The following is a 20,480-nucleotide window of genomic DNA, read 5'->3' as shown; positions in this document are numbered from 1 at the left end:
GTCTGCCAGTTGTTCCCTGGGTTCCTTCCTCCCAGCCACCACCCTCTTCTCCATCATCCCCACCCCAGCTTCTCTCATGCTGATTTCATGAAGCTCTCTCCTTGCTGTTTTTTCTTTCTGTTTGAAGCACAGCTCACCGTCACAGGTCATGGCTGTACAGACCCAGTTTCCACAGGCACAGACACAGCGGTTACAGTCCACCTCAGTCTCAGCTCCATCTGCATATGTTTCATCCTCCAGGGCACACTCTGTTGGGCCAGAAATATGGGGCAACAGTTCAGTTGTGAGGGTGGAACAGGACATCTTTGCTACACTCTGTGCACCTTACCCTTTTTTCCCAGACAAGACCTGCCTGTCCCTCAGAAGCACTATATCTGAGCAAACACCACCATCAACCTAAAGAATGTGGGGCCCTAACTTCACCATGGGGATAATGGGCTGGGGCCAGTTTAGAATCATGGAAGGGGATTTTCTCAGCTAGCTCTGGAGAGTTCCACCAATCCTCTCTATCTTGGGTGCTACAAAATGCCTCCATTCACTACAGCTCTCTATTTCTTAGGTTAGGCATACTCTTCTCAGGAGGGTTGAAAGATGGGTTGAGGCACTTGAGAAACTCTTGGAAGCTGAGTTTCCAATCAGCATTTTCATCAGACAGTTCAATGAGAGCATCAACACAGAGTCCCCTGAAACAAAACACAGGAGAAATGTGTTAGCAAGACCTCAGCTTTGCTCAGAAGAGAGGAAGTAAGCATCAGGACCACATACACCCAGGGCCTCCACAGGAGGCCAAGAAGATGACTGCTAACTGAAACAGCCTCTCTCTACACTGACCCAACACAACTATTATCCATCCTGACCAATGCAGGAATCTAACTTTTAGTTTGTTATACTGAATGTTAGATCACTCAGGCTGTCCAAATGTTCCCCTTCAGATGACTAAAGTTTCATGAATGGTTTTGTCTAATGTTTTCACTGCCTGCACACCTTCCACTAGCAATTGCCTTTCCCCATGGTATATACATGTCAAGTCAACCAAACTAGGAAAATCAAAACAGAAGAGATATGACAGATGACATGAAAGGAATATAGGATTTGAAAGAATATGAAGTTCAAGCAAGAATCACCATTATCATCATTCTAGAAAGAGATTTTCAGAAAAGCTTTTAGAACTCAGCTCTATCACTTCTTTCTTTGGCTGTATTTGAGCCCTGGCTCAATCACTTACTACTCAAATGGACTTGAGCTAGTTATTCAACTTTTCTGAGCCTGTCTTCCCATCCATAAAAGGAGGACAAGAAGCCCTCCTTCACTGGGATATCATGAGGCTCAAACGTTGAAATTATAAAACATTATATAATTTCAGATTATCAAAATACGAAGGATTTACAGAACCTATACTTTAAGGTCATAAACTATTATTAAAGAAGAATCCTTCTAGAAACTGTGCAATGTTCTTCTTTTGAAAAAAAGAGATGTTTTTCCTATTTTTAATTCTTACCGATGTGCTGAAACCACATCAAAAGTTTCTTAGTAATTACTTTTTATTAATATTTATTCTGGAATAATGCCATAAAAGTAGACGGGCATATATCTGTAACAGTTAGGGCAATCGACATGAAATAGCACTAATTATCTAAAAATCAGAACAAAGCTATTTTAGACCTACAGTTAAATAATACATTAATGTAATTCCTTCAGAAAATTAATCAGTAAAACATCACCCACAACATTTAGAAACAACTTGCTCTGACATGCCCTTGGCAATTTATTTTAAAATTATATTCTTCTATTCCTTGCAAGTTCTGACCAAAAACAATAACTATTTGATTAGATATCAGTGGTACTCAATATATTAATTCATACTTTCATAGAATAGAACAAGACAGAATTCCCATTTTGCTTTTTACATGACATTCTCTCACTGGTGGCTCTTTTGCAGGTGGGAAAGGGTTTAAGTCCCCTCTCCCAGGCAGTCTTCCCCTGTGGATCATTCTCTGACCCCTCGTTCCTCTCACCTAAGCAGCTTGTTGTTCTCCTGGTCTGGATATGTGGTAATATTGATGGCAGTTTCATTCTGTTCCACAAACTTCAGGAATTCGCTGGAGTCCAGGCGAGAGTCACCATTATCAAAGTTCTAGAAAGGACATGACGAGATCATTCAGGAATGTTTTGCAGAACCCCTGTTCCATCATTACTCCACTCAGCTGACCCGCCTCTGATTCATCTTGTTCTTGATACATTCCAACCCTGCCCTGGCCTCAGAGGGCCATGGCAACAAATGCTTTAATCCCTGGGACATGCAGAGAAGGTATCTGTGCCCAAGATGAGAGAGGAAAAGTGCCTGGGCAAAGGAGGCACCCTGAACTGAGGCCTCTGGGGTCCCTAAGCATTCTGTGTGGCCCCATCTCTGACACTGCCCTGTAGACACTTTTGACTATACCTTTGGGTTCAGACCAACCTCCGCATCATGTTCTCAAACCCTGATGAACATGTAACAAGAGTTTAAAAGTTGCATGCTGTGAATCAGAATCTCTGTAGCAGGTCCCAGAATATGTTTCTAATGAGCTGCTCAGGAACAGCAGCAATGCAGATAACCCTCTGAGTTCACTTTGGAATTACAGGATTCCAAATCTTGTTGCTTGATTCCAGCCTCCTTGTCCTCGGTGCTTAACTTTCATCTTGGTGCCCATAACTGATCACATCAGTGAGAACTCAGGCAAAGGCTTCAAAGCAATAAGCTACAGACAGGGGTCATCATGCAAAGTTCCCGCTCCTCTGCCCTGTGGGCCCCACTGCAGATGTGTGCACAGGTCCTCAGATCACCCAGCTCAGGCTGTCGTCATGACCCAGCTGGCATCCCACAAGCACAAAGTGAGGGGTGCAGTAAGCTCACACACTGTTCTCTATGGCAAGATGCTAAACTGAGACCTCAGCCATCTGGGACCATTCAAGACACCCAGGCACTAGCTGCAGGAGGAGGGTGTCGAAATCAAGACTGATCAAATTCCAAGTTGCATATTGCTGCTCTCCTAACAAGTTTCAATAGTATTTTCCCCCTTCCTCCCAAATCCTTTCCCTAGGCTGCCTCATGCTGCTGCCTTGGGAAAGGATCAGCTTCCCCATGTTACTTTCAAGATGGCTCCCCAGATGGTGCAAGGGATTCTGGAAGAAACATCTATCCAAATTTCTAGATAGAAGGGGAAGATGTAGCTAACAACTCTCCTCTCCTGACTGCCACGTGTCACAGGTGTTCCACTCTAATGTTGTATAATGAAGGTGTGCATGAAACAAGTATTAGGCCTTTGCTTAGTACGTACTTACCATTCTTGTCCTAATTCCTAGGAACAGGTCTCTGATGTCCTTTATTCACTATACAATTTTCCTTGACGAAACTTCCCTAAGTGTTTACCTTGTGAGGTCCTGATTAATTAATGGAAAATAATTAAATAAGTTTGGCTGGGGGCCATTGTTAGTAGCATAGGGCTTTCTTGAGTTCAAATGTTGCATGTGCTGGGTAAATGAAAGCAACTCTCAAAGACCCCAGTGTCATCAGGGCCTGATGATGGAATGAGTGTAGGGAGGGGAAACGTCCAGCACTAGCTACAGACCCAGTGCCACATGGCCCAAGTGGGCACCATGAACCTGGCAACCACAGTCCTGGCAGCTCTCAAAAGGCAGTGCTGTGTACACACACTTCAGTAGGACTAGAATAAGGCCTGCAGCTGGGGGAAGGTCCAGCCCAGGTGCTTTCTCAACTCATGAGGGCCCGGTTGGGCCTCCCCAGGCCAGAGCTGTATACAGAATCCACAGGAACACAGAATTCTGGTGCCTGCCCCAGAAATAGCCTGGAATGCCTGGGGGGTCTGCCTGCGAGGTCCTAATCATGGACCATGAACCAACCTAATTCATTCAGCCTCTCTTCAGCCAGTCAGTTACAAAGACATAGTATCTCTCTGTGCCTCTTTCCCCAGCTCTATACAAGTTGGGTATCCCTTATCTGAAATGCTTGGGACCAGAAGTGTTTCAGATTTCAGATTTTGGAAAGTTTAAATATGTATAATGAGATATCTTGGGGATGGGATCCAAATGTAAACATGAAATTCATTCCTGTTTCCTATATACCTTACACACACAGCCTGAAGGTAATTTTATACAATAGTTTAAATCATTTTGTGCATGAAACAAAGTTTTCACTGTGTTTTGAATGCTACCCATCACATGAATTCAGGTGTGAAACTTTCCACTTATGGCATCATGTTGGTGCTCAAAAGGTTTCAGATTTCCGCATTTGAGATAACAAAACTTTTCTTCTATCTAACTGTAGGGTTGTGGAAAGGCAGAAAAGATGTATGCCATGAGATCTGTGCTTGGGGCTCATCAATGTAAGTTTGGAGACTCTTCGGAGGAGATGGGCTGAGACAGGCACCTGCTTGTGCACAGCAGCTGGGGCTGTGTGGGCTGTGGTGCCAGGGTAAAGGAGATAAGAAGGCTGGCTCAAGTGTTAGCCCTGGCCATCAGGAGCCACAGGGATTGAGATCATACCCAGATGAAATCAGGAATGGATTAGATTCCAAATTCCAAGAGCATGGAAGGCTCTTTCTACCTGGGTCTTTCTTTCTTCATTCTGTTACGCTTTCACCTAAGAAATAGTGACTACATCACTGGTTATGGTGAAAGTCAGATTTTGGCCTTATTCAAATTCTAATTCAATTTGGTTTTTGACTAATTTTGATGTAAGAAATGCCAGTTGGGCTGGGGAGCAATTCATTGGTTCAGAACCGTCTCTTTGAGATATCAGATCTCTCATCAACAGGCAGCTGCTGACCTAGGAGGAGGCAGTCTCCCTTTGAAGACTGCAGCGTGTAAGACTCTGATAATCATCAAAAAGTAGAAAATGAAGCCTGTTTTCTCCTGTTAGACACTGCCAGAGTGTCTGGGAAGAAGGGATTTTGTGTCTGTCAGTCATGATCAAGCTTTCTTAGATGCTTGGTTGTGAGAATGCCCTAAAGAAGAGCTACTTTCTCAAAGGGCCTTACAGCTTTCAGAAGGGAGTCTGTAAAAGTGAGTTACTGCTGGAGGAGATGGAGATGTGTTGAGGGGAATGTGGCCTAGGTTCTTGGGAATCAAATCTAATAGCAGGTGTCAGCAATGCCCGAGGCAGAATGCCATCAAAGGGCCACTAAAAAATGGTTACAAAGTCCTAAGTGGCCCCTGGGAAGGAGTGTCCTGGGCCCCACACCTCCTATGCTGTAATTGCAAGGCAAAGTCACTGCTCACAGCAAGCCCTGCAGGTATATTTACCATTCACTCAGCTTTTGAACAGTCACTTTCCTTACATTACTTTCTGTTCCTGTCCAAGTCTCCTGGCTCAGCACTATGATATGTTTTTCTGTAGAAGAGGAACCATTCTTACCCTAAGGGCTCTGTAATGTGAGAGTGATTGAGACAGAGGACAGAGCAAAAAAGGCTGTGCTTTTTCATCTGGGTATGATCTCAAAAACTTGGAATCCAGAGATTTAATATCTGCCACAGAGGAGAGAAATCTCTATGTAAAAATAACACAAGTGAAGTCTTAAATGACCAAATATCCATTCGAAGCCAACCCAGTATTTCTTCATCTGCGGGTTCTATAGTGTCAGTTAGAAAGAGACATCCACAGACTAGACTGGCATTGGCCACATTAGGTGGCCTCAGAGCTGCCAAGAAGTCCTTCATGTGTCTGAAGTTGCTCCCGAGTCCTGGCTGGGTTGGGCCCTGGAAGCATGTGAGGGAGTAGATGGCTGGGGCATCTACCTAGTGAAGAGGGCTTTGGTGCTTGCATGGAAATGTGGGTATCTGAATGTGTCTGCATGTAGGATGTGTCTCTGTGTGGCATGTGAGTCTCTGTATGTGGTGTGTGTGTGCTTGTCTGGCATATTTAAGTTTGAGTGTGTCTTTCTCTGTGCTTCTGAGTGTGATATTCTGAGTGTGATGTACCTGCGTGTCTGTCTGTGTTCCTGTCAATCAGCTGTAAGAATGCCCTTAATTGCTTCTTCTAACTCTCAAGTTCTGTGAAAGATCTGCATGCCATGATAACCTGAGCCATCACTAAATATTATAACTTCCTTGATTTCTCTTTGTGAAAATAGCATCTCTCCTGCTCCCAAGTGGAACACTCTGTCTCTTGAACTAATTATGATTGGGAACAGCAATATCTAAGTTCAGTAAGAATCTCTGGACCCATGAAATGCCAGTCCATTGATTCTTCTCACATGAAGACGCTCTCCAGGCCACGGGCAGCCAAGTTAATGACTTAGAGAAATGTCAAACTAGGCAGGAAAGAGGCCGAAGTGGTCCGGGTCTGGGTGCAATCAGAGGGAATTTTGTATTAACAGCCAGCTCCATAAGGTGTCATGGGGAGTAGGGGACAGAGCTGGGCCCTAACTGACAGGTTCTTCAAGACCTTTGTGGCTTTAACTGCCTGAAGGCAGCCGCACATGTGTGTTAGATCCCAAAGACTCCACTGCTTACTCCCACTGATCAAGCTGGTCAGAAGGCAACTTTCACAGCTTCATGAATGATCTATGATGAGGAAACTCAGGGTGTCTATGCAGGTTTACATTTCCTGTGGTCTGGGAAGATGTGATTGGGCAATGGGAGGAGGAAGCTTCCCTTTCTATGGGCCTGAATAGTCTTCCTCCTACCTCTGGATTACCTTAAAATACTTGTCTAGGATTTCACTGTAGTTGCTGCCTTTAGAGAACCAGCCATCTGGAATGATCTCAGCTTCCAGCCACTGGATGATGCGACGTCGGAGCTCATCACGGTTGGACTGATAGCAAACAACTGCAGGAAAGTGGAGGATGTCAGCTGGAGCAGTCAGGGGAGGACCCCAATGATATCTGGCACCCACTGTGTGGGAGGATCGGTGCCCATGGTTCTGCATATGTCATCCCGGCACCCCAGGGAGACAGGATTAGCACATCCAGGGTACACAACTGGAAAAAGTCTAGCCCAGGATTCAAGCGCCCATCTCTAAAATACTTGTAAAGATTGAGAATATTGAAACAGAGAGATGTTGTTGCTTATGTGAGAAATAACTAGAGCAGAAAAATAATAAAGGATACTTTCATTAACTTTAGGAAGCTGAAGGGGAAAAAATCAATAAAGCAGCTTTCTTGACTCAAAGATGAGCTGAAATAATACATGAATAAATGAGAATATTACAGTTTTTATGCTACTAGATTTCTGATTTTCTCCAGTTTCTCCCTTTCTCACCAACTAGGTCCATCCAAACTTCCCCCCACTTACAACTGTATACCACCTGCATCATCCTTTATTATGAACAACAGAATGTGAAGCCCAGCGAGGGCTATGTCGAAGCCCTGCTCTGGACAGCTGTTGTCCACTGGAAATAACAGGGTGTGCTGAGAGTTGAGTGGATGGGGAAGCAGAAGAGAGAAAGCTTTGGCAAAAGAGAATTCCTGGAAGACAACATATGCTGTGGGTGAAAAGGGCACTGGGCCAGGGGAATGAAAATCTGAGAGTTCTTCCCTAGTCTGCCAATTACTAGCTGTGTGACATAGAAAACTCACTTAGCCTCTTTGAGCCTCAATTTCCTCATCTATATGGTAATTACAATAAGATCTACTTCACAAAGGCTACTGTGAGAATCTAAGGAAAGTATGCGCAAAAAAGCTCTGTAACTATAAATCATGATAAAATTTTAGTGATCACTAATAGAAAACCACAGAAGTCTTACTGGCATTTCCAGTTATCCCCTTTCAAAAAGAGTTGTGCCTTCTATTTGCTGGTCCCATGACATGAGCATGTCTTACAGGATGTTGAAAAATGAACTCAGTGGCTTTCCTGTTCATGCAGTTCAATCACTACTCAGGAAAAATGGGAAAACACAGCCAACATTCTGACCCAACCAGCTGCTTCAGTTGGCAAACAGATACACACACAAATGTAGTTTTGCAGCTTTTCTGAGCTGTGTTGAGGAGTGGTCAGTTCTGGGACACAGTTCTGATGCATAGAAGATCTTATGAGCTTGGCAGGGATTGTAGAACACAAAATTTCTATCATGAAAAGAATGTCCTCCCTGAGATGCACACAGTAGAAAAAATAGGCACTCACCTGGGCTGGCAGATGGACTTACGGATTTCTTCTCTGCAAGACAAAAAGAGAAAATGTGCAATGCAAAGTGAAGGAAAAAAGAAAATTTTTCTGTATTTCTAGGATTACAACTGCTCCACACATAGAGGAATATTTGTAACCTTTTCATCATTTTGTCTTGAATCCTTTCCTTTCCTTTCCTTCTTCTAGGGCCCAGGTATGAGGATCTTCTGTTTCCTGCTTTGTCTGACAATTTAGGGCCACTGAGTTCCCTTCTGGCCTCACACCTCCTCCTGTTGCATTGAGGGGTCACTGGGATTTTGAGAATTCAAATGGAGAATCATTCTGGACGGGGATTGGAGTGGAGACAATCACCTGGGAAACAGCTTCTTGTTTCTTCAAGGGAGGGCAAGGCTGAGAGGGGCTGGGCAGGGCTATGGCTTGGCAGGGGGCTGGTATCTAATTAGCAACAAGTGTGGGACTTCTTCCTTCTTATTCTAATGGCAGTGGTTTCAGTGCAAAATAGAGGAAACAGTACTGAGAGGTGCCCAAATTAAAAAGCATGGGAAAAGTGAAACTTACCTACTTTCTAAAAAGGTACATAATTCATTTAAGGAACTTTCTTATTGTTACTGATTTACTGATGGGGTCCACCTTATCTACTATCCAGCTGCAGACAGTGCTGAAAACCTCCCCTGGGGATCTGATATAGCAAACCCTGGGCAGAGGCCTGGGCCATCCAGGGCAAACCCAGCAGGCTCATAAGTGACAAGAGGATGCAACTCCAACCAACTGGGTGCTTTCCACAGCTTTGAGAGGCTGTGGTCATGGTGGAAAGACCATGTGGTCAGCCAGGCCACACTGCTCTGTTCCTTGGCTCCCCATGGCTAAAGCTGCCTTACAGTGGTGAGAGCACACCTTACCTTTGCAGTGTCCATCGTAATCAACCTGGATTTTGGATCCAGTGAGGCAGGCATCTCGATGCAGTTCACAGTGGTTGAGGTAGGTCTTGCCATTACTGCCACACACAGGCCTCTTGTGAGGTTTGCATTGCTGAAACAGACCCAAAAGAATGTTTGTGCAGTTATGGATATTGACACACAGACACACACACACACGCATGCACACACACACACAGAGCCATTTTGTAAGGGGACTCTCCACCACCAGAGATGGTGCTTCTACCGCACCAGGGCACAGGGAGTCACAGTTCTGGCCAACTGAGCCTATGGCCCTTCATGCCTGTCCTGGTCCAGGGTCATCTCTTCTATTCAGTGAAGAAAGAGACACCCTCTATAGTTTCATTGTGATCCCTCCAAAATACAATGCAAAAGTATTAAGAGGTGAGGCCTTTAGGTGATTAGGTCATGAGGACTCCTCCCTTGTGGATGAGGTTAAGAAGTGAATAGAACAGTCTTCCTACAGCATTTGGCCCTTTGGCCCTTCTGCCTTCTGCCATGTGAGGATGCCACATTCAAGGTGCCATCTTGGAAGTTAGAGACCAGGCCCTCACCAGACATCAAATCTGCTTGCGCCTCAATCTTGGACTTCCCAGCCTCCAGAACTATGAGAATTAAATTCTTATTATTTATTAATTACCCAATCTCAGATATTTTGTTATAGCAGCCCAAACAAACAAAGACACCCCCCTCACCACATCAAATTAGCAGAAAGGGCATTTTATTAAAAGTCAGAAATTTGAATTCTCTGTCACTTTGGAAAAAGTCATTTAATGTCTCAGAAGATCTAAGATCCCTTAATATTCCAACATTCAATGACACAAAACAGCCAGAGCTGAGAGCTGGGAATGTGGAGAGACTGATAGGCAGGCAGGCAAACACACACACACATGCACACACACACACACACACACACTCCAATTCTTCCACAGCCTAACTGTAAGGATCTCTTGCTTTATATACTATTGGGGGGCCACTTTGTTTTCCTCCTAATCTCAAGCCTTTGTTGTGAAGATAGGAGTAGGGTGGCCTGGGTCTTTGTGAGGTACTACAGAGAATCATTATGGACAGGGAAATTGAACAAAGTTCATTTGGCAACTAGGTTATGCTTTGGCTGCTGAAGGTGCCAAGATCACAGGCAAGCTCAGTTTCTTTGGACTTCCATGGTTTTTAATGGGGAGAAGTGGGAAGTAAGTTTAGCTCAGATCCAATAAAGAAAGGAACTGAAACAAGAAAGAGCAGATGGTAAAAAGAAGCACAGAGCACTGGAAGTGGATGGCAGCCCAACCTCTCCAGTTTTAGTTGAGGATACCAAAAACACAAATTTCAGTGAACCAATATTTATTATGGAGTGCTCACTATGTGCTGGGCAATGGGCAAAACCAAATGTGGGCACTGTCTTCACAGCATCTCCTGAGACCTCAGGTTTGGTCTCAGCTCACCCACATCTAGTTGTACAATTTTTAGGATCAGGTTTCTAGATCCTAAGTCCAGGCTTATGCCACTACACTGTGGCCAGGTACACTGCCAGTGAAGACCTCCCAGAGCTAATGGATCCCCAGTAGGATCTGGCTTTTAGGTTTCTGAGTTAGAAAACTTCCTTTCTGAGGCAACAAATCAGGATCCTTAACCTGGGGACTAAATTGGTTGTATTTAATTTGCAGAAAGATGTGTTTCCAGGCTATGGGTTGGTTTGACAGAAAAAAGAATGTCCAAGGTATTTACGTTCACTTTAGCGGCAGAACTTGTCAGAATCCAGCCTACAAAAGAAGTATTTATCAAAGACTCTCTTTGTTTTTTAAACATTAAAAAAAACAACTCTGCATCTCATCTACTGTTTTTAAAAATTTGCATATCCTCTGACCTAGCAAGCCCTGATGTCAATGAATGCTACAGAAATAAAGGCAGTAGCATGTAAGGGTATTTGCACAAGGATGTTATTGGTTATAGTGGTAAACAACCCAAAGAACCAACTGAATGTCCATCTATGGGAAAATGATTGAATAAATCTAGTTCTTTTATATTACGAAATATTATGCCACTACAGTGAGTTAAATGAGTTAAAACTATATGTGCTAATCTAGAGTGTTGTCCCTGATAAATTAATGAGTAAAGAATACAAACTGTATATATCTATATCTATATCATGATCCCATTTTTGCATAAAATAGGGGGAACCATTATGTCTACAGTAGCATATAAACCCTTATGCTTATAGTTAAATAGAAAAGAAAAACATGTGGAACAACATGTACCAAATTGTTAACGCTGGTTACTTCAGACTAAGGGATTGAAGGGTTATGGGGGAAGATTATAATTTTATGTCTGTGTAAATGTCTGTACTATTTGACTTATATAAAACAATTCTTATTTTTTAATTAAAAAATCTTACAAAGCGAAATTTAAAAAAAAGAAAAAATGTCCATGCTTTAAAAATCAGGAATCCGGAATAAAAATTCCACATTTTTCAGAGGGATGAGGTATGCTTTTATAAAGAGAATGAAATCATTGGCACCTCCTGCTGATGGGTGGCTCCGCAAGGTAGCCACATTTACCTTGGCCACTGTCCTCTGGCTCCCGACATCAGGACTTACCTCAATGCAGAGACAGGTGGGTTCCCCTTTCTCTGTGACTGCACATTCCCGGCCGGCTCCACAAAACACATTGGCACAGATCTTGGATTTGCTCCTTAGCTCTTCCTAAAACACACAATCATAAAGGAAACCATGTGACTGAGATGAACCCATTACAGGATGAGCCCATAATGAGATTATCTTTCAGGCTTGGGCTTTGCTCTGGAGTCATGGCTCATGGTCTTAAACAGCTAGATGTTGGGTCTTAAACAGACGGTGGGTCTTAAACAGCTGTTGGAGATGTTGCCTCCAACAGCTAGTGCCCTACTCCCAGATACTGCTTCAGCCCAGGTTCAGGTACTTCTGAGTCCCTAATATGTTTCTCAAAGAGCAAGAGTTCCTTTCTTGCATGCTTCCTTTCTTCTAAAAATGCTTATTGAGCACCAATTTTATGCTAACACTACACTAAGGGATGGAGATACAAAGGACAGACCCTGTCCTCAGGAAGCTCCATGACTCTCAGAGGAAACTCACAAAGAAAGAGACATTTGGAAAATAACACAGGAAGTGCAAGAACAGGATCACCAGGGAGCTGGAGGGGAGGAAGAGGGTGAGAATTTTTCAAAGGATACTTTCTGAAGATACTAAGCCTTAACTGATTCTTAAAGGATGAGAGGAGTAAGTCAGGCAGAAATGGAAACATTGTAGAGAACTATGACTATCTGAAGGACCCAAACCTGACTGAATGGTGTTCAAGGCATTACCATCTCAAAGGGCAAAAGAAGGATGGCTAAACCATTGGAAACGTGGATTTGCTATTTTTGTTATGGTCCCATTTAGCCCCTACCCATGTCTGCCACTGGCTTCAAGATTAAGAGGGCGAAGCTGCCTGATAGTAGAACTATTCTCAAATCATTTGCTAGTCAGGCATTCCCCTGTTCAGACGTGTGCAGCAGAACTGATAAGGCAGGGAATGGTCTCAGTGTATGCCACCTGAGAATGTGGGGGTATTGACAGGCACTGATCTGTTGGTGGCTCATCCCTTCCTGCCCATTCACTGGTGGCAGAAAGCCAGCCCCACCTCATTCATCACTCAACCCAGGGGTAGTGGTGGTTACATGAAGGAGAATGTGATTTTCCCAGCTTCTCATCCTGACTGGCTGGGCAGGCAAAATCACGAAAGACCTCCTTGCCCAAGGCTACTGGGCTAGATGCTGTGACAAAACCAACAAAGACTGCAAGAGGCACGATGGGGTCATGGGGCTGGCTGTGGTAAGGCAGGGATGGAACCAGACAGTCCACCCTCCAGGCCATGTCTACCACATTATGCAGAGAACTCACACCCACAAGTCTTGTAACAGTACAATTCTTATAGTTGGTGAATGTTTTATACTCAAGTTTAGGGCAAAAAAAGCAAAAAGAAAGAAGAGGCTTTCGAGCCGAGGTGCTGTATCCAATACAGCTAGTCTGCCGCCACCCAGAGGCTGCTCTGCAAACTCCAAGTTATTATTTTCTGTCCCAAGCCAGCTTGCTGGTCATGCAGGGCTCCCATTGGTCTAGAAGCCGTTCTCAGCTCACATTTCATTGGTTCACATGCTGTTGATAAACCAATTCTTTTTTGAATGTTGCTAAGGCGAATTCAAGAAAGCTAGCAGGCGGAGAAGAAAGAGGAAGTAATTCCCATAAGTCTGCGGAGATTGGAGAGCTGTTGTTTTCCTAAACAGACAGTGGAGATAAAATCAAGGATATTCTCCAGGCAGGGCCCTCTTGTGGAAACTGTGCCTGACAATGTAAGGCAACACGAAAAAGGAAAAGGTTTTTGCTGACGAGTTGTAAAAAACCTCAGATATGTTTACCTTCTCCTCTCCCAAAAAACGACACTAGCCAAAGGATTCAGACAAATATGCACCCCGCTGTGGGTGTGTCCCATGAGTTATGGACACACAAATGCATAAAAAAGCATGTTCGGACACATGCGTGCACTCAAAGACACCCGCACACAGCTCCACAGGCAAACCCCCACAAACCTCCACTCACTATTCTCTGTCTTTAACTAGTAATTTTCATTTAAGGCTCACATGTCCTCATCTATAAAGCAGGGGTAAATGCCAGCCCTGCCCTGCAGAGATTCAGTGAGATACATGTGGAAGTACCAACTGTAAAACAAGCTGCCTATGAAACCTGTTATTCATGGGAATGCCTTATAGAGCTGCTTGCACAAAAGCCTGTGGCATGTACGGAACCTCCTTTTAACTTATATTGTTGTTTTTAGTAAGTATTAAAAATAAATTGAATTAAACCAAGTCATTTTTCAGGAATAGTTCTCAAAAATCCATTTGAAGAAACAGATAACTTTTGAGTTATAACAACTAATATTTGAATAGTACAATTTACAAAATGTTTTCATACACATGATTTCGTCTTACAGGGAAACCCTGCAAGAATAGGTATATTATTATTAACTCTATTCCAAAGATGAGGAAATTGAAGACCAGAAAGGTCAGATAACTTGCCCAAGGTTCCAAAGCTAGAAATGAGAGGAGCTAGGATTCCAACTCATATTTTCAACCACTGATAACTAAACTCCCATTTATAAATATCCGGCATCCTACTAAGTAATTTTTATTATATGTGATTTAAGCTCTTCAATAACTCCCTAAGTTAGACATCATTACTAGCCCCACTTCACAGGTGAGAGAGCTGAGCCTTAAATAACTAGAAAGTGGCAGAGCTAGAATTCTGCCCAAAGGGAAAGCAGTTTGTATTTGATTTATTTTCATATCCAGATGACATAAGGAAATTATGATGGGGGTGTGAGTTGCATAATTAGCAAGTGTCGGGAGAATGTGCGTTAAGAGTGCGTCAGAGATTTAGATTTAAATTACCCACATCCTACCTCTATTCCTTACTTGCTGGTAGTGGGCCAGGTGCTCTCTTTAAACCTCAGCTTCCACATGTGAAAACTGGGAGTACTGATTCTTAGAGGGTTGTTGTGAGGATTAAATGGGATGTACTGCAGGCAGCACAGTGCCTTGCCACACAACTGAAAGTGGCTATTACTACGGTGGGCAATTTATTTTCAGACAACTTTCCCACTGAGATGCTGTCACTACCACCTTGGGCTGTCATGTCCCCGTTTTTCCCTGTCCTCCCTTGCACTGCAGTGATAATAGAGAACAGAAGGACTGACTGAATGGAAAAAACAAAAGGCCTGTTTGAAGAGCACACAGAGAAGGGGGGAGCCACTAGTTACACAATCATTCCCCTTTGCAGGTGACATGTCTGTCAATAGGTGGCAATCTCTCTCTTTGTCTTGCACAGCCCAGCGCCGCAATGCAGCAGTGTTGGCTCCTGCAGCTCCACCCAGCTCTGTCCTCGGAACAAGAAGTGGTGCAGGAGGTGGAAGAATAGGGTGGCTGCCCCAAAAATATGGGCAGGGGGATCTACCAATGCGGGGGAGGTCTCACCTGCAGCCTCATAGCCCTCCCCGGTGATCCCCATTCATAGGCATGCTTTGATGCAGGAATCAACAATGAAGAAAATTTTCTCCAGAGAGATAGCCTTTGTGCCATTGAAAGCCCTTCTCCAAGACTCATCTTCTCTGAAAGTAGGAGTGTCAGGTGCATCCCTGAGGTGCCTACAAAGTTACTTAGGGTGGTGGGCAGTCTTACCCATCTACTGAGAGACTGATTCTGAGTGGGGGAAAAGAACACCTTGAGAGGGGTTGAACATGCTCATGAGTTGAAGCGATGGCTGCCTGGTGGGGAGGGTTGTGGTGAGGAAGAGGGAGATGAAGCAGGGTGGCAGGTGATGATGGGGAGAGGGGTGGCGCTCGATGGCTGACCCGAGGGGCTCTCCACAGCGACTATGAGAAGTGAGAACCTTGGAAGTTTTGGGATTGGGTAGGTAACATGATGGATATGGTGCTTTGGAATGTTAATCTGTGTTGGGTCCTTTCTGAAATTCTGATTCAAAGTGCAAGGCAGCCTGGATGGAGAGAGGCTGCAAGCAGGAAAACCGGCCAGGTTTAAGACTGTAATCTAGTCGGGGATGACAAGGGCCTAGGACCCAAGGCCAATGTTACTTTTAGCACCTTCGGCTGAGTGAGGCTCTGCAGATATCTCTGTCCTCACAACCTCTGTGCAGGTCTCTGTATTTTTAGTCCCATGTAACAGATGCAGAGGCATTGGAGAGTCAGGAAAGCTCTGTGATGCATGGAGGCCACATAACTAGTGAGGGCTGAGTCAGGAACAGAACAAAAGCTAGTCTGACTCCAGAGCCTCAAGGTTCCCTCTTGGGGTACAATCAAGGCAGTGAGCTTTGGGGAGCGGGGACAGTTCCAAGGGCTGGCCCAGGGTGAGGTTACAAGATACAATGCAGTTCTTGCAAATAGAATTGTTTGCTCTACCACTGTAACGATTTTAGGAATGAGGCCCCAAAGCAGTATGAGGACTTCGTGTGTGTGTGTGTGTAGATAACCACATTGGCACATGGATGTTCTCTAGGAGTATGAGGTTATGGGCAGGTCCAATATTACAAAAGTATGAACCTGTAAGTCTAAACGTACCTGTCAGAATGTAATTGATTTGAGTGGGGGTAGAGGGTGTGTTTTGGAAGTGTGGACACTCAGATATATTGATAAAATCAACAAAATATCTGCCTGCAATGGAGAAACATCAGATTTGTAGCTTTATCCTTCTGCATCATCTTCCTGATCAGTCTCCGTGTTGTTTTCATTTCGTGTGTTGCAAGCCAAGCTCTGGAGATTTGGTCTCATTAATTTTCACATTGCAAAATCCCTTTGGTAGAAGACAGACTGGGAACATTCCTGACTTTTTACTAGGTAGAAAGTATCTGAGCAACGGTCAGCTGTTGAATGGCAATATTCATACTTGCACAGCAATTTTGGTTAATCTGTAATTTTTACTGTCATTTTTAATTCTTTTTAGATAGGCAGGCAGGGGATACCTCTGAGGCCCTTCTAGATTTAAGATCCTAAGTTGAAAATAAAACTGAGGCTCACAGCTACATGTGACTGGTACAAGATCTCACAGTTGTGGAACTGAGGCCTGGCCCTAGGTCTCCAGACTTTAATCCCAGCCTCTTTCCACTAAACCACTCTACCTCTTTACAAATCAAAGCCAGGAAATGTTGTCTTGAATCCAAGGTCTTAAAAAATGGAAATGGTTTTTGCAATCAAAAAAGATCCTTTGCAAGCAAATGGAGAAGCAGGTTATTTGCAAAACCACCAGTAGAGGTGATCGTGTATCTGAGTCTCTGGGCCAACCAGAATTAAGTCTGAACATAAAATACACGTTGAATGTTTAAAAAAAGTCTTCTGAAGTAAAGCAATTTCTGGAAGAACAGTGTGCTTTGGCAGGGGAGGAAGCTTATAAGCAAAGCCATAAAACTGTCAGCCTAATATACCATCATTTCACTAACATGAAGTGGGCCGGCTCTGTCCCCTCCATTCTTTTCTTCCTTCCAACTCCTTTAAAAAAGAACAGCTCTACTTATGCCAAGGTGGAATTTTGGCTCCACTTGCCACTATTCTGCGACAGAGTGGCTTTGTTGACATGAGAAAGGCTCTCTTTGCTTTGCCAGAATTAGTCATGGAAACTTCACAGGAACACCAGGGCCCCTCAGATATACACAGAATACCATGGAGCTGGGGACAAAGGAATTCACAGAACTGGGGAGAGCAGGGGGAGGTCTGCAGTGGGGTGTATGGGGTGAGATGCTGGTTGCTCCCAGGCAGCTCTTCTGGAACCCAGTAGCACAGGCCTGAGAAAAGCAGAGAGAAAGGGCAAAACCGCTTCGGGACCTTGAAACCTTGCTGGAGTATCTCATGACCTTGTTCAAGTCTCTCTTTTTTTTCTGGAAAGAAATGTGTTGGTACATCCTGCATATGCTATGGACAGAGGAGGAGGGACTGGTGATTTCTAGCAGTGGTTCTGATGTGCATGGCAGGGGGCACTGCATGTGTGCAGTCCCTGCTATAATTGTCCCTTCCTTATATGTGCTCACAATCAGTCCCTCATCTCAAGGTTAATGCACTAAGGCCAGACCCTGGTTTTGTGGGGCCTGAAGCTTAAATGGTTTAGGGAGGGCTCTGTAAGAAAAAAGAATATACAATTATAAATGCAAATTGGGTAAATGGCCTTGCAAGACCCTTGCAAATAAAAGGTCTGAAATCAAAGCTTAATTAGCTTCATGGTAATCCAACTCTCCATTTGCCCTATTATTTTCTTCATAAACAAAATCTTTCCAATAATGGCTTTTGGGTCCTTAGTCTATTAGAGAGAGTCCTATTCAATATTTGATGCACATATGGCTTATCTCAAGTAGACTGTAAGAGCCTTGCACACTTCAGCTTCCCACAGACCCATCACAGTGTACTGCCTGAGAAAATGCTCAACAAATGGTTTGTATATTAATGTCATTTGGGGGTACAAAGTTTCATTTATGCAAGATGAGTAATTTTTGGAGATCTAATGTACAGCATGGCAATGATAGTTAATAATACTGTTTGTATACTTTTAATTTGCTAAGAGGACAGTTCATAAGTTAAATCTTCTCAACATGCACACACACAAAATGGTAACTATGTAGAGGTAGTGAATATGTTAATTAGCTTGATTATGGTGAACATTTCACCATATATGAATATTAAAACATTAAAACATTTGTACACCTTAAATATATGCAATTTTTATATGTCAGTGATATCTCAATAAAGCTGCTTAAAAATAAACAAAAATTATTTTAAAATGTCATTTGCAGTCTCTTCAGGTTAGCACAGCAGCCAACAGTGGCACTTGGGATGTTTTTGGGTCAGTATGGCTGGGCTCCATGACATCCAAATAAGAGATGTATTGCCTGATGAAGATTAGCTTTAAGATTTAAAAAAATCTATTATGAAGCTGTCAATCAAGAATTTTTTTTTTGAGATGGAGTCTCGCTCTGGTGCCAAGGCTGGAGTGCAGTGGCACAATCTCAGCTCACTGTAACCTCCACCACCCAGGTTCAAGTGATTCTCCTGCCTCAGCCTCCTGAGTAGCTGGGATTACAGGCGCATGCCCCCATGCCTGGCCAATTTTTGTATTTTTAGTAGAGATGGGGTTTCACCATGTTGGCCAGGCTGGTCTCAAATTCCTAACTGCAAGTGATCCACCCGCCTCGGCCTTCCAAAGTACTGGGATTACAAGCCTAAGTCACTGCACCCGGTCAATCAAGAATTATTTAATTACCCTTTGATTAATTTCTATGTTTAGCCTCTATTGCAGCTTATGGGATATAACATGTTCCTTTTACTACTCATTGCATATTGTGTGCCTGGAAATTACTATATTCAAATTTCAAATGGGACAGTGCTGTTTACCTCAACCATTTTCTTTATTATTTTACAGATTCTGTCACATTCTCTAAGTGTCTTTTCAGACTGAAGAATCTAGGTTTGGCTCAGGCCACCTTCACACGGAAGCCTCTTCCCTTCACTGCTGCTCACATGTCATCTGTGGAATGCCTCATGCTGCCTATGCTTAGGGCTTTCTTGAGGTGGCCCAGACACAGCATAGCACACTAGATGCTTGGTTTCTATAGAATGATCAGTTCCTGTGTTCTGCAATGGTCTTGTCTAGTCATAGCAGAAGTATAGCAGTATAATATGCACTTACAAAGTTAGAAACATGTTAGGCCTGTTTATATAGGACTGAAAATCATCTCACAAAGATCTATGAGGCTCGGGGATTCATCCCTGTTTGCACTGAGGAGACTGTGACTTCAGAGGTGCTTCTGTTCCCATGGTCCACAGTGACGAGTTACAGAGTCTCCCCTGTGACATACCACACTGCTTTCTCAACACAGGAACACCCAGTGACTCCACTGCTACTGACAGGGTCTTTCGGGCTCCCCAATACGAAAGCAACACTCCTCAGAGTGATTCCTGGGAGTTCCAAAGATATCTTGTCACTCTTCCTAAAATGTGTTTTTGTAAGGCTGCCACTAGTTTCACAATTTCACCCTTCAGTTTCTTAGGAAAGCCCAAGTGGAAGTTTCTAATACAGACCATTTTTCTGCCCTGAATTAGCTTGTTAGGTTTGAATATGGTTCTTATTTTCTTCTCTCCAATTGTCTACCTAAGACTTGTCCACTTTGAAGGCCAATGTAGAGAGTATAAATCCTCCAGTCTTCTTCAGTAATGGCCAAGGAAAATGATTTAAACCCATCAAAATGCCTGTAACGGCAAAACAAAAAAAGAGAACGGTCTGTAATGAGCATGGTGCAAGCTCCGTGGCATAAACCCAGAAGGGAGGCCTGGGTGCGGTGGCTCATGCCTGTCATTCCAGCACTTTGGGAGGTCGAGGTGGGAGGATTACTTGAGCCCAGGAGTTCCAGACCAGCCTGGGCAACATGGCAAAACTCCGTCTCTACAAAAAATAAGATTAGTTGGGCGTGGTGGCATGTGCATATAGTCCTAGCTACTCAGGAGGCTGAGGTGGGAAGATTGCTTGAGCCCAGGAGTTTGAGGCTGCAGTGAGCTAGGATCATGCCACTGTACTCCAGCCTGGGTGACAGAGTGAGACCCTGTCACTAAAAATAACAACAAAAAACCCAAAAAGGAGCAGAGGATGTGGCTGCCCCCACCACAGGAGTGTCTAACCTAGTTGGGCTGATGAAATAAGAATACAGGCCAATGCAGTCCTAAGTAATGGGGCCAACTCCAGGAGATGGGACTTCATAGAACAGATGGGACTTGAGCCGAGCTCCTAAGAAAGGTAGGATCTGGATGGAAAATCTATAGGTTTTTAAGCAGGATAGTGTTAAGAAAAACACTTGAACAGTGGCACAT

At 43.8% G+C, this 20,480-nt stretch overlaps 1 protein-coding gene across 4 annotated transcripts in view; it reads right to left on the bottom strand.

Annotated features, from left to right (window-relative positions):
* The window catches only part of FSTL1 (follistatin like 1), a 165,608-nt gene that overhangs the window by 8,399 nt on the left and 136,729 nt on the right, over positions 1 to 20,480 (bottom strand). For all 4 annotated transcript variants that reach the window (XM_058437443.1, XM_058437442.1, XM_058437444.1 and 1 more), the window contains 7 exons: positions 11,651 to 11,755; positions 9,021 to 9,150; positions 8,119 to 8,151; positions 6,695 to 6,825; positions 2,016 to 2,134; positions 571 to 683; positions 138 to 248 (listed from right to left, as the gene is read on the bottom strand). In XM_058437443.1, coding sequence (XP_058293426.1) covers positions 138 to 248; positions 571 to 683; positions 2,016 to 2,134; positions 6,695 to 6,825; positions 8,119 to 8,151; positions 9,021 to 9,150; positions 11,651 to 11,755 — 742 coding nt within the window. The remainder of the gene's footprint in view (positions 1 to 137; positions 249 to 570; positions 684 to 2,015; positions 2,135 to 6,694; positions 6,826 to 8,118; positions 8,152 to 9,020; positions 9,151 to 11,650; positions 11,756 to 20,480) is intronic.

This window comes from Hylobates moloch, unplaced genomic scaffold, assembly GCF_009828535.3.
Source record: "Hylobates moloch isolate HMO894 unplaced genomic scaffold, HMol_V3 SCAFFOLD_4, whole genome shotgun sequence".
Classification (NCBI taxonomy): Eukaryota; Metazoa; Chordata; class Mammalia; order Primates; family Hylobatidae; genus Hylobates; species Hylobates moloch.
Note: the sequence above shows the minus strand (reverse complement) of the source record. Positions and strands in the feature narration are given on the sequence as shown.